At 42.8% G+C, this 16,826-nt stretch overlaps 1 protein-coding gene across 1 annotated transcript in view; it reads right to left on the reverse strand.

The window, feature by feature from the left end:
• Nucleotides 1-16,826, reverse strand: part of NAA35 (N-alpha-acetyltransferase 35, NatC auxiliary subunit) — an 82,999-nt gene that overhangs the window by 35,519 nt on the left and 30,654 nt on the right. The window contains exons 7-11 of the mRNA XM_002708297.5: nucleotides 12,365-12,431; nucleotides 12,242-12,285; nucleotides 10,426-10,476; nucleotides 9,694-9,777; nucleotides 8,733-8,847 (exon numbers count right to left, since the gene is read on the reverse strand). Of these exons, the coding sequence (XP_002708343.1) occupies nucleotides 8,733-8,847; nucleotides 9,694-9,777; nucleotides 10,426-10,476; nucleotides 12,242-12,285; nucleotides 12,365-12,431 (361 nt within the window). The remainder of the gene's footprint in view (nucleotides 1-8,732; nucleotides 8,848-9,693; nucleotides 9,778-10,425; nucleotides 10,477-12,241; nucleotides 12,286-12,364; nucleotides 12,432-16,826) is intronic.

Here is a 16,826-nt window from a genome sequence, read left to right on the forward strand (position 1 = left end):
TGCGCTGCGGCCGGTGCACCGCGCTGATCCGATGGCAGGAGCCAGGAGCCAGGTGCTTTTACTGGTCTCCCATGGGGTTCCCTGCCTTTTTCTGGACATTGGGCATGTTATTGGTTGATGTGGTTCCTCATAGCTATTTTTTAGTCTCAGCTGTTGCTCAATCTCATGTGCAAGGGACTTAGTAACCACCAAGACATCCAAGTTGCCTGACTAGAAGAGAAAGTAAGAACCAAACTATAATAGAAGATCAAAGGAGTTATTCAGGATATAGACCACAGTGAAGAGGAATTTGCATTTAGCTTGAAGGCAACAGAAACTATGAAAATTAACAAGCAACTGTATTAGAGTCAGTCATCCCCTCTCAGAGTAAACTGTGCCAACATTTTCCCACTGTCCTTATATTTATCAATTTATCCACTATATCCAACTGTCTTATAAAATGCTAACAAATCACTTAGTACAAGAATGCCACGTAAGATAATTTTCCTTTCACATTAGCACTCCCCCCTACCCCCCTTTTTTTTTTTTTTTTTTTAAGATTTACTTATTTATCAGGTACATAAGCAAGGAGCTTGCTCAGAAGCAGAGCAGCCAGGACTTGAATCAGAGCCCATATGGTATGCCAGCACTGCAGGCCAAGGCTTTAACCTGCTGTGCCACAGCACTAGCCCTTAGCACTTTTTTTTTTTTTTAAAGATTTTTTTATTTGAAAAAGTTGCAGAGAAAGGAGGAGAGACAGAGACACAGTGATCTTCTATCTGCTGGTTCACTTACCAAATGGCTACAACGGCCTGGCTGGGTCAGGATGAAGCCAGAAGTCCAGAGCTGCTTCTGGGTATCCATGTGGGTAAAGGAGTCCAAGCACTTACGCCCTCCTCTGCTGCTTTCCCAGGTGCATTAGCAGGGAGCTGGATCAGAAGTGGAGCAGCGGGTCTCAAACAGGCACTCACTTGGGATGCTGGCATCACAGGCAGAGGCACTCACCTGCTCTGACACAATGCCAGCCCCACATACCCACACTGGGGTCAACACTGTGGCACAGCGGGTTAAGCCGCTGCTAGGACACCAGGCATCCCATGTCTGAGTGCCAGGTCCAGTCCAGGCTGCTCTGCTTCCGATCCAGCTCCCTGCTGTTGTGCCTGGGAAGGCAGTGAGAGGTGGTCCAAGTCCTTGGGCCCCTGCCACCCACAGGGGAGAGTCAACAGTTTTGGGATCCTGGCTTTGGCCTGGCCCAGCCATTGCCATTGTGGCCATTTAGGGGAGTGGATCAGTGGATGGGAGATCTCTTCCTGTCTCTGACTCTCCTCCCTCTCTCTTTTGCTCTTTCAAGTAAATACATTTTTTTTTTTTTTTTTTTTTTGGACAGGCAGAGTGGACAGTGACAGCGAGAGACAGAGAAAGGTCTTTCTTCCTTTACCGTTGGTTCACCCTCCAATGGCCGCTGCGGCCAGTGCACCGCGCTGATCCGAAGGCAGGAGCCAGGTGCTTTTCCTGGTCTCCCATGGGGTGCAGGGCCCAAGCACTTGGGCCATCCTCCGCTGCACTCGCTGGCCACAGCAGAGAGCTGGCCTGGAAGAGGGGCAACCGGGAAAGAATCCGGTGCCCCCACCGCGACTAGAACCAAGTGTGCCGGCGCCGCCAGGTGGAGGATTAGCCTATTGAGCCGCAGCGCCAGCCTCAAGTAAATACATCTTAAACACACACACAAGTGTAATCACTATTTTCAAAATTATGACACTCTGTTTAAACTAGTTACTAAAATTCTTATTAGATCACTGCTCTTCATTACTAATAGCAAAGAAATATCACAAATAGCACAAGATCACTGGATAAAAGATTTTTATCAAAAATGTGCTTTATTTTTCTAAGTCATTCATTTTCCCTAATTTGGTCTACATTTAGCATCCCTTCAAACTATTTTCTGTGTCTAACTGATGAGTTCCTATCCTTTGAGAGTTTACTCACTTCTGGCATCAGATATTGCAGGCTCACCTGTTCTCTCCTTGCCCAGCCTTGGAGTCAGCCAGTTCTCCAAGAGACCCTGATTCCTTGTAGTGTACAATGATCTTTAGGAAGTAAACACACCAGCATGCAAAACTTACTTCTCACCCTACTTCGGTGCTCCGCCCAGCATCACACTGTTCCTCTACAGCGATCCCCAATCCTGCGTAGGCTCAGGCACCGAAAGCCCAGCTGCATCCTTCTCATCTCATGTGGGTGTAAATCCAGCCAGGCTGCCCACTGCTGGCGATGCCCTCCTCAAGACACTTGCCTCAAAACCGTGTTCCAGGGCCCCTCTTTGCAGACGTGTGCCTCATTCCCACGTGGGCATGTCCTTGCCCCACAGTCTCGCACGGCCAGGGCTAGGGCACGTCCTGTTACAGGCATACCCTTCTGACCCAGGTGTCTACAACAGCTACCACCGTACCAGGCGGCCCCTGTCCTAACCCAGGGTAAGGCCCCAATAGCCTATTCTAGTGCAGATGTGCACCTTGCTCAGCCAAACTCAAAACCAGAGGAGTTATCTTTTTCAAGAATAGAGACAAGAAAAAAGAAAAAGAATCAGACCTTAGTATTGTGGCCACTTAACAGAAAATGTGACACTTTTGATTTCCTCTTGCACTACAACAATTTTCTTAGGTAAATTTTCTTCCTGAGAAGTACTGTTTTGTTAACTGTATAGATATTATTTTACTAGCATCTCTACAGTTATATTTTTTCACACAAGTACCTATTAATCTTCTTACCCATGATAAACAATGACAATGTTAAAGAACTCCCTCCATATCCCTCCAACTCCCAAATTTGAATCACTGTGCCTCTATCACTATCTGTTACCTCCATTATGTTGAAATATACCTGTCTCTCTATAACAGATTTACCCTCTCTAACCAGTACCTTTGAACCCCTGGGACAAAATCAGTCTCTCTAGGGGTCGGCGCCGTGGCACAGGTTAATCCTCCACCTGCGCTACTGACATCCCATATGGGTGCCAGTTCTGGTCCCGGCTGCTCCTCTTCCAGTCCAGCTCTCTGCTGTGGCCTGGGAAAGCAGTAGAAGATGGCCCAAGTCCTTGGGCCCCTGCACCCACATGGGAGACCTGGAAGCAACTCCTGGCTCCTGGCTTCGGATTGGCCCAGCTCCAGGTGTTGTGGCCACATGGGGGGTGAACCAGCGGATGGAAGACACCCTTCTCTCTCTTTCTGCCTCTGTAACTCTGCCTTTCAAATAAATAAATAAATATTAAAAAAAAAAAAATCTGTCAGGTCAGCGGTAAAAATCTGTCTGTCAGTGGTATAGCAAGTTGAGCTGCAGCCTGCAGTGCCAGCATCCCATATGGGCACCGGTTCGAGATCCAGCTGCTCCACTTCTGATCCAGCTCTCTGCTATGGCCTGGGAAAGCAGTAGAAGATGGCCCAAGTCCTCGTGCCCCTGCATTCATGTGGGAGACCCAGAAGAAGCTCCTGGCTCTTGGCTTCAGATCGGATCAGTGCAGCTCCAGCCATTGTGGCCAACTGAGAACTGAACCAGCAGATGGAAGACCTCCCCCCCACCCCCACCGCCTCTCCTTCTCTCTGTGTAACTCTTTCAAGTAAATAAACAAATCTTGGGGGGAGGGACAGTACTCCAGACCAGCAGGGAGCCTCACCAGCTCGCTATTAAGCTCCATGTGAGGTGTCTGTGCAAGTACACAAAGGTTACCATCCAGTACAGAGAAGAATTACCAGTTACTGACTGCTAATATCCAAAGTCCCTCCTCAGACTTGCGACAGAAACAAAGCACACTTCATGTCTTCTGGTAGTCTCATTTCTTTTGTCTCTCCAGGTTATCAATCACGTAGGTTCTCACAGTCAGCTCAGGTAAGCAACACTTGTGAATCTTTCAAAAGAATCCCCGATTTTGTCCCTTAGCTTATACCAATTGCTTTGAAGAACACTGGCCTTTTGCAAATCTACTTATGTTTATGCCAAGAAAATCTAGATATTTACTCTTAATGTTCTCTTATCTCTCCTATTTCTCAGTTTTCAGTTAGGTCTAGAGAAGCGTCTGAGGCAGCTGCACTGCACCATCTTCAAACCAGAGCCTTCTGGAGCACACACATTCGTATGTGTACAGGTATATATGGGCATTTTTCAACAAGAAAAATTCAATTAAAAGAGAAAATCTCAAGTTCTCAGAATGAGCACATCATAACCTAGTCCTTTCTAATGGGGGTTGTGATTTTAAAGTGTCAGAGAGGGGGCATTCCGCCTAGTGGTAAAGATGGCTGCAGCCCACATCTGTGTAGGATCTGATTCCCAGCTTCTAACCGCAATTTCCCACAAATGCAGACCCTGAGGAGCATTAGTGATGGCCATGTATCTGGGCTCTTGCCATCATGGGGAAAATCTAAACTGTATTCCTGGCTCCTGGTCTAGCCATGGCTATGGTGGATATTATGAGGAGGAATCAGCAGGTGGGAGCTCACTCTGTCTCTCAAATCTTTATAATACATTTTTGTAAAATATCAGCTCCACCTCTTGTACAATATACTGTCAAGGTGGGCAAATCAAGTCAACTTGGTTGAAGCAGCATAGCTTCTGCATCAGCACCAAGATCAGTCTCAGGAGGTTAAAGGGCCATATTACAGGTGATGTATCTGTTTTATGTATCTATTTCAGAAATAAGAGGAAGAGCTCTCACCTACTGGTTCATTCCTTAAACGCTTGAACAGCCAGGCATGAGCCAGGCCAAAGTCAGGACTGAGAACTCAATCCAGGTCTCAGAAACCCAATCACCTGAGCCATCACTACTGCCCTGGGGTCTGTATTAGCAAGAAGGTGGACTCAGGAGCTGGAGCCAGGTATCAAACGCAAGCACTTCAACCTTACCAGTGAGGCTAAATGTCCACCATTTATTTCCTAACACACACTAAATTTTAAATTTATTCTATTCTGTCATAAATGAATGCAGTTCTAGAATCAAATAGTTAAATGATTTTTTTTATTAAAGCCAATAATCTTCTACTTACCCAACCTGCCCATGCTCATTATTTCTTTCTTCCCTGAAGCAATCTCACACTTCCACTTAGCTATTTCTTTCAATATTTACAAACATATTGCCAAGTAATAAAATTAGAGTACTACTTCCTATCTTAAAAGTTTTACACCTTATCTCTGACTTCTACCTCACAGGTAAGGTGTAAAACTGACAAAACCAGTAGTACTGTAAGTGTATAAGTTACCTGCATGCCTATACTTCTGCTCCTGCACCTCCTATACAGTTAGATCACAACTCTGATTCAACATTTACACCATTTTGATTAAGTAAATGATATTCCTGGCTGGGCACACATGATTTGCACAATGATGGAAGTCACTTATTTTCATATACTTTTTAAATCAGTAACTGTCTCACTTTGTGTTTGCCTTGTTAGCACTGTTTGCCAGTTCTCTAAACCTCTTTACAGTACATCAAACACAATGGCTACGGTATGGATTTCACTGGTGATGGCTGGTCTTGAATCTTGTGTGGAACAACTCTCCCAGAGCCTCGGACCTCCAATCTGGACTTGTCCTCCATACATGATGCTCAGCTATTATCTTGAGATTGCCCTTCAACCACCACCTTGCAGATTTCTTTGTTGGATTTTCATATTCCCTAAAACTCATGCTCTCCTCTTTCTTGATTTACTCCCCTATTTAAAAGAAGAACACCATCCAAAATCTTCAGGAGATAACTTTTCTTACACCTCAAATGTCTGAAATTATCTTTCCTTATAATTAAATGATGGCTTGTATATCAAATTCAACAAAAGTTACTTTTCTCTCAAATCATGAAAACCGTAATACAGTGATTACTTACTTCTTACTCTTCCTAGATATAATTAACACACCATATAAATTCACCTATTGAAGGTGTTCAGTTTTTAGAATATTCAGTTGTGGGGTTGACGCTGTGGCGCAGCAGGTTAAAGCCCTGGCCTGAAGCACCGGCATCCCATATGGGCGCTGGTTCTAGTCCCAGCTACCCCTCTTCCCATTCAGCTCTCTGCTACGGCTTAGAATAGCAGAAGATGGCCAAAGTCCTTGGGCCCCTGCACCTCTGTGGGAGACCTGGAGGAAGCTCCCAGCTTCAAATCAGCGCAGCTCCAGCCATTGCGGCCATCTGGAGAGTGAACCAGCGGATGGGAAACCTTTCTGTCTCTACCTCTCTTTGTAACTTTGTCTTTCAAATAAATAAAATAAACATTAAAAAAAATAGGATATTCAGTTCTGAAATCAGTACCACAATCAAGCTTAGAACATTTCCATCCCCTCAAGGAAGAACTCTGCTCCCACTAGAAAGCACTCTTCTGCCCTGCCTCCATTCTTCCCTCAATCCTGAGTATTCACTCATCCACTTGTGTTTTCCATCTCTGTGGATCTGCTGACTCTGGACTTTTTATATAAATGAAAATCATATAATATGTGATCTTCTGTAAAACATTTCTTCTACTTACTATGTGTTCACGGTCTTGATTGCTAGATCACATTTTACTTATCTATCCACCCTCGGATGGACTTTTGGGTTATTTACATCTTTTAGATATGATGAACATTCAAGAAGTTTATTCAAGCCAATTTTATGTAAACAATTTCCTGAAGCTTGCTTGTCAGCAGACCATAAAAATCAGAGAAATAGTGAACATGACAAGGAAATTTCTTTTCAGCACAGGTCTGAAATATGCAGCTGTAGCTACTATGGGAATTAATATCCTCAGTTTGCTAGATGGCAGATTTAGAGAATAGCACACAATAGTCAGATTTGGCAAAGTGGAACATCATATCCCAGTAACTGCAAGATTCCTGTTTCCATCATTGATATCTTACTGAATGAACCAATGCAAAACTACTTAACAGACCCATGTTATATGGTGGGTTTCAAAAAGTATGCTCACACTAGATTTCATAGTATTTAAGAGTTGAAGAAGGCCGGCGCCGCGGCTCACTAGGCTAATCCTCTGCCTAGCGGCGCCGGCACACCAGGTTCTAGTCCCGGTAGGGGCGCCGGATTCTGTCCCGGTTGCCCCTCTTCCAGGCCAGCCCTCTGCTGTGGCCTGGGAGTGCAGTGGAGGATGGCCCAGGTGCTTGGGCCCTGCACCCCATGAGAGACCAGGAGAAGCACCTGGCTCCTGGCTCCTGCCATCGGATCAGCGCGGTGCGCTGGCCGCAGCGCGCGGGCCGCGGCGGCCATTGGAGGGTGAACCAACGGCAAAAGGAAGACCTTTCTCTCTGTCTCTCTCTCCCACTGTCCACTCTGCCTGTCAAAAAAAAAAAAAGAGTTGAAGAAGTTTTACTGCTCTTTGTAAACACGTAATACATAGGCTGCTATTTCTAACAACCTTTTTTATTTCTCAACGTTACAGAATACCATTTTGTCACTCATTTCATACATATATTTCCCCTCCTGGGGAAAAAATGTTAAAGAATTAACACAAATCCAGCACAATCACTAGAAACAAAAATATTGTAAAATTGATTTCCTGATCCCAATTACCTTCAGGACTGCTCCACTACCTAGAGTTTGAGTAAGGAAAAATTCATGAGAAAGGGAACACAACTCCTGCTCCTGAAAAGATGGAGGGGCAGAAAAGGGAAGTATGGGAATCAGTCAGAACCTGCCTCTGTGGTCACAAGACCAACAACAGGGAAGCGCTATTTTAATGAACACTAATATTGTTGCATTTTAATGAGTTCTAAAGGGAAAACAAAACTGCTATACGCTATCTAAAAGGTTAACCCAGTTGTAAATTTTACAACAAAGATGCACTAATCCTACTTTAAGGTCTGGTTCATAAACAATATCTGAGTGCCAATGACATGCCAAGCACTATAGAGATAAACAAGTAAGATGACAGTCTATGGCAGCCTGAAAGTACTCAAACTGAGGCGGGCGCTTGGCACAGTGGATAAGACAGCACTTGGAATGCCTGTATCCCATATGGGAGTGCCTGGGTTTGAGTCCCATTTCCACTCCCTGGTAGATCTAGCTTTCTGCTAATGCATACCCAGGAGGCAACAGGTAATGCAAGTCCTGGGGTCCCTGTCACCCAGGAGGGAGACCCAGAATGTGTTCTCAGCTCCTGGTGTCAGCCTCACCAAGTCCTGGTTACCAGAAGCCTTTGCAGTGAACCAGCAGATGACAGATCTGTCTCTGTGTGTGTGTGTGTGTGTGCGCGCGCGCGCACGCATGTTTGCACGTGCCGGTGCAAACCCTCCAAGCAAAGAAACAAAATTTTAAAATAATGAAACAAAAGTACTCAAATTCTCATGGAAAGGCAAAGAGGTAAACAATCACCATGCAATGCACTAAACAATGTTATAACAGAGGCATGTGAACGCAATGAAGCCACAGGGAAGACCTGGCCCTGCCTGGTGAAGCAAGCATGGACCATGTAATACAGATCATGCTCTCAGACCAGAACAACAGGGCGAGGTGATTAAATAAGATACTACTACTGATAGCACAACATAGAAACAAGAAAATATACACATGCAGATCCAAACAATAAGATACAAGAGACAGCCAAGGTCTGCACTACTGTTAACAGTTTAGAATGAATTTAAAAAGAGCACAGCAGTATATTTAAGTCTCTGGAGTAAAACATTCAAAGATCCAGGCAGATTGGATTGATACTATTTTTAGAACAAAAACTGTTTCTGATGAGAGAAAGAGAAGAAAAAAGAGCAAGGACAAGACAGATCATTACCTCCTTTCGTAGTATCATTCTGGGCCTGGATGCCATGATGCAATGAATTATGAATGGCAGAAAGAAGATCTGCTGCTTGAATCATCAATTTTTGAGCTTCTGCAACAGCACTGGTCTAGCAAATAAATCACCAAAAACATTCTTACATATTCTTTCACTGAAAGATATACATTAAATAGGAAAATCCTATAAACAATAATGAAATTAAATGATTGCTGTAACGATACTGGTTTTCACAAACTATTCACTTAACAGGATTCCCAGATCCTGTTAGAGTAGAAATTGGTTGGTTTTTTTTTTTTCCAACTCATATCTGTGTCTTGTAAGATCCATTAAAAATAATTAGAAACTTCTCTGGTTTATCTTTTTAAAATAAAATTCATAGATGCAGTCTCCTACAAAACAGAAAACTATCAACAATTGTACTCTGTCCTTCATCAAGGTTGGGGAAAAGTAAGAAAAAAAAATCACAGAATCACAGAAGTGGGATGATAAAAGCTGGATTTCCACTCACCATTTATGAACTATTCACAAGTAAGTCTGTAAGTGACTTAATGCAAAAATACCCCGAAGAAAAAATATACATCATGTAGGGTTTGCTCTTAGTTCTATGCAAATCCAACAATTATTTAACTGAAGAAAGAAAGAACAGGCCTACCTAACTTTGCCAATTTTACTTTCTCCTTTCAATTCACAAAACGTGACAATCCACAAGCAGTTTTAGCTTCTGCTGTTTTGTTTACTAGTAACATAAGATACTGTTTTGATATCAGTAACAGTCATGGGTGTATTATGGTGGAAAATGTAACATTCACGTGACTTCTTCAGAAAACCGTCAGCATTGCTCTGGTGTAAATACACCAGTGCTGAATGCTATACACTCGTATTCGAGATCAGGGGCACATCAATAGAAAAATCACTAGAAAAATTATGAAAAACATAGTTATGGAAACAGCCTTACCTCTTTCTTAGTAAAGGCTATAAGCACTGTCAGTAAGACACGAGTAAATTTCACTCTGCTGAATACTGCTAAACACTGTTGGTGCTAAAAAAAAAAAAAAAAAAAAGGAAAGGAATTGGCATTAAAACATGCAAAGCCCATCCCAGGAATATCATCTTAAAATATATTACTTTAAGTCCTGAACCTTGTTAGTAACTTACTACATAAACACACATCTTCTTAGAGGTTTTTTAAAAGCCTGGAAAAGGCACTGCAGTAAACAAATAAAATTTTTAAAAAGCCTGTTCTTTTGAAATGTAATATAAAGAAAAAGTTCTATATTCATAGGACTGATTTCTTCCTTAGGTTAAAGCTACACTATCTCGTAAACTGCTTTAGTAGCATTTTAAGAAGGAATGAATAAAAAGTGCTTCAAGCACAGTCAGAAAATTTAGGATATTGACAAAATCAACAATTTTTGATACTGTGAAGTTCCTGTTTGCCATCATCCGTGAAAGATATTTTTCTTCCTACCTCATAGGAATACTGAAGAGTTTTGAAATCATGTATTTGAAAGAGTTGTATTATCATTCTATCAAAACAAATACAAGGGAAATAAAATCCCTTGCAATGTCCAATTTTTAAAGAAATACCTTAAAAAGGGCTTCCATAAATTATAACGCAGTTCATAAAACTACAACATTAACAGGTAGACTTCTCTGATATTATCTACCAGAAAATAAGTTCAATTACTTCTAGTTCAACTTCTGGATCTCTTTCTTCTCCTTGTCGACTTCGAGTACTCTAAAATTTTAAAAAAGGTCAATTAAAACAAACACAAACTTGGAAAATTATTAGATTACAAATATACAAGGTAAAGCACTAATTTTCTAAGTATACATAAGAATGTACTTTTAGCAAAAATATTTAAGGGGAAAAAAAAGATATGTCCCATATTTTTCTTCTATTAATACTACATAAAGTTGGTTTTGATATAAACTATAAATATCAAGCAAAAAAAATCAGATTCTGAAACATCAAAAGCATATGGCCTACAGTACTATTATTTTCTTTTAAAAGGATTTATTAATTGAAATCCCTGATGCTCTTGAAACTAACCCTGTTAGAAAAAAAATAAGTAATCTTTACAAAATTGCATCATAAAAACAAAGTTACATCAATACTGACCTGTCTTACACTAAAATGTGAAAGCATCTACTTAATGTAAGAGTTACAGTTGAATATTTTATTTCACAGAATTTCAGGGCAGTAGCAAAGGAAGATCTGGTGGAAGATGTGCATTCCAGCCCTGGAGCTGCCACTTAAGGACACGCCCACAAACATGACTCAAGAAGGGTTACTTAACTCCTGTGAGCTGTATTCTCCTCATTCAGAAGTGCAGCACTGTGCCTTTAATTACCTAATTCTATGAATAACTGCAATATTAAAAAAATAACAAAATTCCATGCATAAATTTATAGTACAACTAAACTTGTTCTCCTATCAAATCTCTGTGAGAAGTCAATCATCAGGGCTACTTGAGTGAAGGATGTCACCTAGCAGCACCCACATATGGGCAACCACCACTTTCCAGGCCATCTACCACGTTCTAGACACAGCACTGGCTACTGAAGATACAAAGGGAAACACCTCTGCAGGACCTAAAATGCTATGGGGGGAAAATATTATTTATACAATATCTTACTAAAAATCCAAAACACTGGCAAAAACCTGAAAGAACTGAGAGGGCTAAATTTTCAAGACTTGAGATCAGTGCTATGGTGCAGGGTAAGCTGCTGTCTGCAGCACCGGCATCCTATAGGGGCGCTGGTTTGTGTCCTGGCTGCTCCGTTTCCAATCTGCTGATGCACCTAGGAAAGCAGCAGCAGATGGCCCAAGTGCTTGGATTTTTGCACCGGCATGGGAGACCTGGATGAAGCTCCTGGCTTCGGCCTAGCCCAGCAATGCCCACTGTAGCCATCTGGGAAGTGAACCAGCTGATGGAAGCTTGCTCACTCTAGAGTGCTCGCTCTCTCTCTCCCCTCCCCCTTTCTCACTCTAACTCAACTGAATAAATCAATCTTTAAAAAAATTTTTTTAATACTTGAGAATTCCACTAACAGAAACTTCTCCAATAGTTTCAAATTCATTGCAAAATAGCACAACTTTGGGCCAGGACTTCTGCGTAGCAGGTTAAGCTGCTGCCTGCAGCGTCAGCAGCCTGTATGAGCACCAGTTTGATTCCTGGCTACTCCACTTCTGATGCAGCTCCCTGCTAATGTACTTGGGAAAGCAGGGGAAGATGGCCCAAGTGCTTGCGCCCCTGCACCCACATGGGTGACCCAAAAGAAGCTTCTGGCTGCTGGCTTCAGTCTGGTCCAGCTCAGGCTGTTGCAGCCGTTTGAGTGAACCAGCGGATGGAAGATCTCTCTCTCTGTAACTTTGCCTTTCAAATAAAATTTAATAAACTAAAAACAAAAACACCACAGCATAGTTTATAAAGGACAGGTGATTCTAACACCACAGCCTTACATCAAAGAAGCACAGTAATGAATATATATATATATACCTTTACTCTTCTTTGCATGTCATCCTCCACATCTTTTAGCATGCCTAGAAAAACAAACACTCAGTTTTAAATGGAAGCAAGCCAAAAAGTAAAGCCCTGAGTTACCTTTTAAAATGGGCTTACCTGTAACTCGAAGATCTGTCACACTGTTAGCCATTTTAAATCCGTAAGTCATTGACTGAAAATCTTCCTATACAAAGTCAGAAATAAGTAGGCTTTTAAACAGCAATAAAAGCTTTCTTTTTATCTCTTTTACAAAATCACTAATAAGAAAATAGAAATATTGCTATCATACATCCAAGCTTTCCTTACAGGCATACTGTCAACACACCATATTCTAATGTTGTCTCTGTCCTTAATTTCAACTGCTTGTTCTTAAACATATTTGCATTTAACGTTTATTTGTGCAATAAAAGTAACGCTTATGAAAGTATCACAAAGTAACAATTCTCAGGTGAGCAGTAAATACAGCCACTTGTACTGAGAATGTGTCATTATAATGTTCAGACAACAACTAAATCACCTAGAGTGCAAGTAACAAATTAAGATAGCTACAACAAAACCAGGTGATACGATCTATGGGGTCATCAGTTTACAAGCTGTCCATCACTGACCAAGGCATCACTATCTAGAAAATGACTATATGTAATTATCACCATTTGGTAATAAAGTTACAAGGTTTATATAGGACTTTTCAAAAATTAGTAATGTCTGCTTATGTTGTTAGGCTGCGAAGGTTAAGCTTTCTCAAACAGAATTACTCAAAGTAATAGCAAAATCATGTTCTGCTACAGCCTATTATAAAGAAAAAAATAATTCACACATGATCACTCATCCCCCAGAATCATTTTTAAAACTCTTTCACTGCAGCCGGTGCCGTGGCTCACTAGGCTAATCCTCCGCCTTGCGGCGCCGGCACACTGGGTTCTAGTCCCAGTCGGGGCGCCATATTCTTTCCCGGTTGCCCCTCTTCCAGGCCAGCTCTCTGCTGTGGCCAGGGAGTGCAGTGGAGGATGGCCCAAGTGCTTGGGCCCTGCACCCCATGGGAGACCAGGAGAAGTACCTGGCTCCTGCCATCAGATCAGCACTGTGCGCCGACCGCGGTGGCCATTGGAGGGTGAACCAACGGCAAAGGAAGACCTTTCTCTCTCTCTCTCTCTCTCACTGTCCACTCTGCCTGTAAAAACAAACAAACAAACAAAAACAAATCAAAACAAAAAAACTCTTTCACTGCTTGGTTCCTAACAAATTAAGTGGTTTGCTGGACTCACTTTGAAAAGTCTAATGTCATCCGGCTGATTTGATTCAGCAGTCAGGGCTGATGTTGTGGCTCAGCAGGCCTGCAACACCAGCATCCAGGACTGGAGCACCAGTTCAGCGCTCAGCTATTCTGCTTCCCATCCAGCTTCCTACTCATGTGCCGGGGAAGGCAACATAAGATGGCCAAGGACTGAGGTCCCTGCCGTCCATATGGGAGACCAAGATGGAATTCCTGGCTCCCGATTTAGGTCTGACCCAGACCCAGCTGTTGAGGCCATTTGGGAAGTGAACCAGCAGATCAAAGAGCTGTGAGTGTGAGTGAGTGTATTTACATACATGAGGTATCTGTCCCAAGGAGTGTATGATCCATGAGATCATGGCTGTTTAATCACTAATGCTTAGAACGGTGCTTTGTGTACAGTACTAACCACCAGTAAACACCTGCTGAATTAATAAATGACTCACTCCACGGCAGGGACACACATGCAAAAAGCAGGTTACCTTCCTAAGTGCATCTCCTGGTTACAAGGGACAATGGTGGAGGCTGTGGTAAACTGGAAAACAAATGCTTCATCTAAAAGGCAATCAGCCACTACCTACCCTAGTGCAGCCATGAATGAATACAGGGCCAGTGTGTTCAGGTCTCCTAATTTTTTTTTTTTTTAAAGATTTATTTATTTAGTCATTTGAAAGTCAGAGTTACACAGAGAGAGGAGAGAAAGAGAGAGAGAGAGGTCTTCCATCCGATGGTTCACTCCCCAATTGGCTGCAATGGCCGGAGCTGTGCCGACCTGAAACCAGGAGCCAAGAGCTTCCTCCGGGTCTCCCACATGGGTGCAGCGGCCCAAGGACTTGGGCCATCTCCCACTGCTCTCCCAGGCCATAGCAGAGAGCTAGATTGGAAGTGGAGCAGCCGGATCTTGAACCGGCGCCCATATGGGATGCCGGTGCTCCAGGCCAAGGCATTAACCTGCTGTGCCACAGCACCGGCCCCAGGTCTCCTAATTTTTAAGAAGAAACATCGAGGGTTTTTCCCCCCCAATGTAAAATCTTCCAATTTTTTTAATAAAATCAAGTAGCCCAACATTATGTAGACAAAACAAATACCTGCAAGTCCCACCTGAGAACAGGTAAGTTTCCCAAGAAAAATCTAGAGAAAACTACTGTTTCTGGGAGAGTATCTCAGCTCTATGTAACAAAAATAAGCCACAGTAACAAGAACTTAATCTAAGCTACTGGAGGACTGAAAGCAAAGGAGTCATTTGGCATTAAAAGATCACTCTCGAAATTGGGGATTTTAGAACAAAAAACAGAGCGTACTAGGGGACATCAGATACCGGACTCTATCCAAAAGTTCAAGCAGGAATTGATGGTGATTTGCATTTGGATTATAACAGTGGGAAAAAGAAGTCGCTGAAATCAAGATACATTTAAAAGAGTTGAATATGGATATGAGGTAAAATATACAGTATCAAGCATCTCTTTTAGGTTTCTGGTCTGAGTAACTGATAAATAAGAGTACCATTTCCTGAAATGAGGCAAACTTTGGGAGAAGTACGTTTAAGAGCAGCAAAGTTTGCAATTTCTTTGGTCATCTAAGTGAAAATTTTACGAAAGCATTTACTTGAGCCTCGAAGTCAAGGAAGGCACAAGTACTAGAGACATAAATATAGATATAAGCACAGAGTTGATATTAAAAAGCCGCAGAACTAAAGGAAATCAACCTAGGAAGAGGGAGTCCAGAAGTAAGCACTCTAGCATGTAGAAAAGCAGAGGAAAGAGACTTGTAAGGAGGTGGAAAGAAATACGAGAGATTCTGATACAAACAAAGAGAAGAAAAGAATTTCCAAGTGTGGTCTGCTGGGTCTAATAACTTCAGAGGTCAGACAGAGGGATGAGAGCACAGGATTTAGTGAGATAGAAATTGGCCAATTTCTCTGCAGTAGTGGTGACGGATGACCACCTGGAGTGGGTAAGGAGACACAAAAAGAGAAAGCAAAATAACCACATATTAACCGCTCATTCAAAGACTTTTTTGTGAGGGCAGCAGAAAAATGGGATTGTAGATGTAAAGAGCCATGGGACCAAGGGAACTGGGGTGTTTTCTTTTTAAGTGAACGATCTTAAAGCATGTTTATATGCTGGTAAGAATAATCTAGCAGTGACGCACAGACTAGCAATGCAACACAAAAAAAGGTTTAGCAGCCACAACAGACAAGAGGGAATGGAAAGTGGAACAGGTGGCAGGGCTGAGCCTAGACTGTTACAGGGGCACATTCATTTTAACAGAGGTATATGGCTACTAAAGCAGGTTGGTACTTGTGACTTTGAGAGGTACTACCTTTTTTTTTTTTTTTTTTTTTTTTTTTTGACAGGCAGAGTTAGACAGTGAGAGAGAGAAACAGACAAACAGAGAAAGGTCTTCCTTTTTCCGTTGGTTCACCCCCCAATGGCTGCTATGGCCGGCGCGCTGTGCTGCGCCGATCCGAAGCCAGGAGCCAGGTGCTTCCTCCTGGTCTCCCGTGCAGGTGCAGGGCCCAAGCACCTGGGCCATCCTCCACTACACTCCTGGGCCACAGCAGAGAGCTGGACTGGAAGAGCAGCATCCAGGACAGAATCTGGTGCCCCAACGGGGACTAGAACCCAGGGTGCCGGCGCCGCAGGCGGAGGATTAGCCTAGTGGGCTGCGGCGCCAGCTGAGAGGTACTTCTGACAACATCTGCTTGTGTTTCAGTAAGGTATAAAGCAAGCTGAAGGTAGAGGGTTACCACAGGGAGGTCTAAAAAGTAAAAGATGTGAAAAAGCCTCTTTAGAGAAGCAAACTCACTACCAAGTATAGGACAGAGCTGTCTCCAGTGTTGAGTGCTCATCTGAGATTTAGTTTTAAAATTAAAGTGAGAACAGACACACAGATGTGGGTGTTCTCTAGCAACTCTGCTGCTTCGGTACAAGCAGAGTAGGCAGATGGTTGGGGTTTTCTGAGTAAGTGATACAAATGAGGAAGGAACAAAGGGTCTGAGTGGCTTCAGGGCTGGGCAGTGGCAAGGACGTGGAGAAAACAACAGAGGAATAAAGCGCCCATGTCCATGAACTGAAGCTCTCTGTGTAACTGAAGGACAGTGAGGGTGGGGGTCAGAGTAAGTCAGTCAAACAGAGTGATGCAGACCAAAGAGCAGCAGCTCAAATCAGCACTTTGGGGTGAATAAAGCAGTATACGGGCTTTTTATTCATTCATTCCCTCATTTCTAAAGCATTTTCTGAGCACATCATGGAGGCTGGTTTGGGCTGAATACTGGGGATACAATCGTTGCCATTATAAAGCCTA

This window comes from Oryctolagus cuniculus, chromosome 1, assembly GCF_964237555.1.
Source record: "Oryctolagus cuniculus chromosome 1, mOryCun1.1, whole genome shotgun sequence".
Lineage (NCBI taxonomy): Eukaryota > Metazoa > Chordata > Mammalia > Lagomorpha > Leporidae > Oryctolagus > Oryctolagus cuniculus.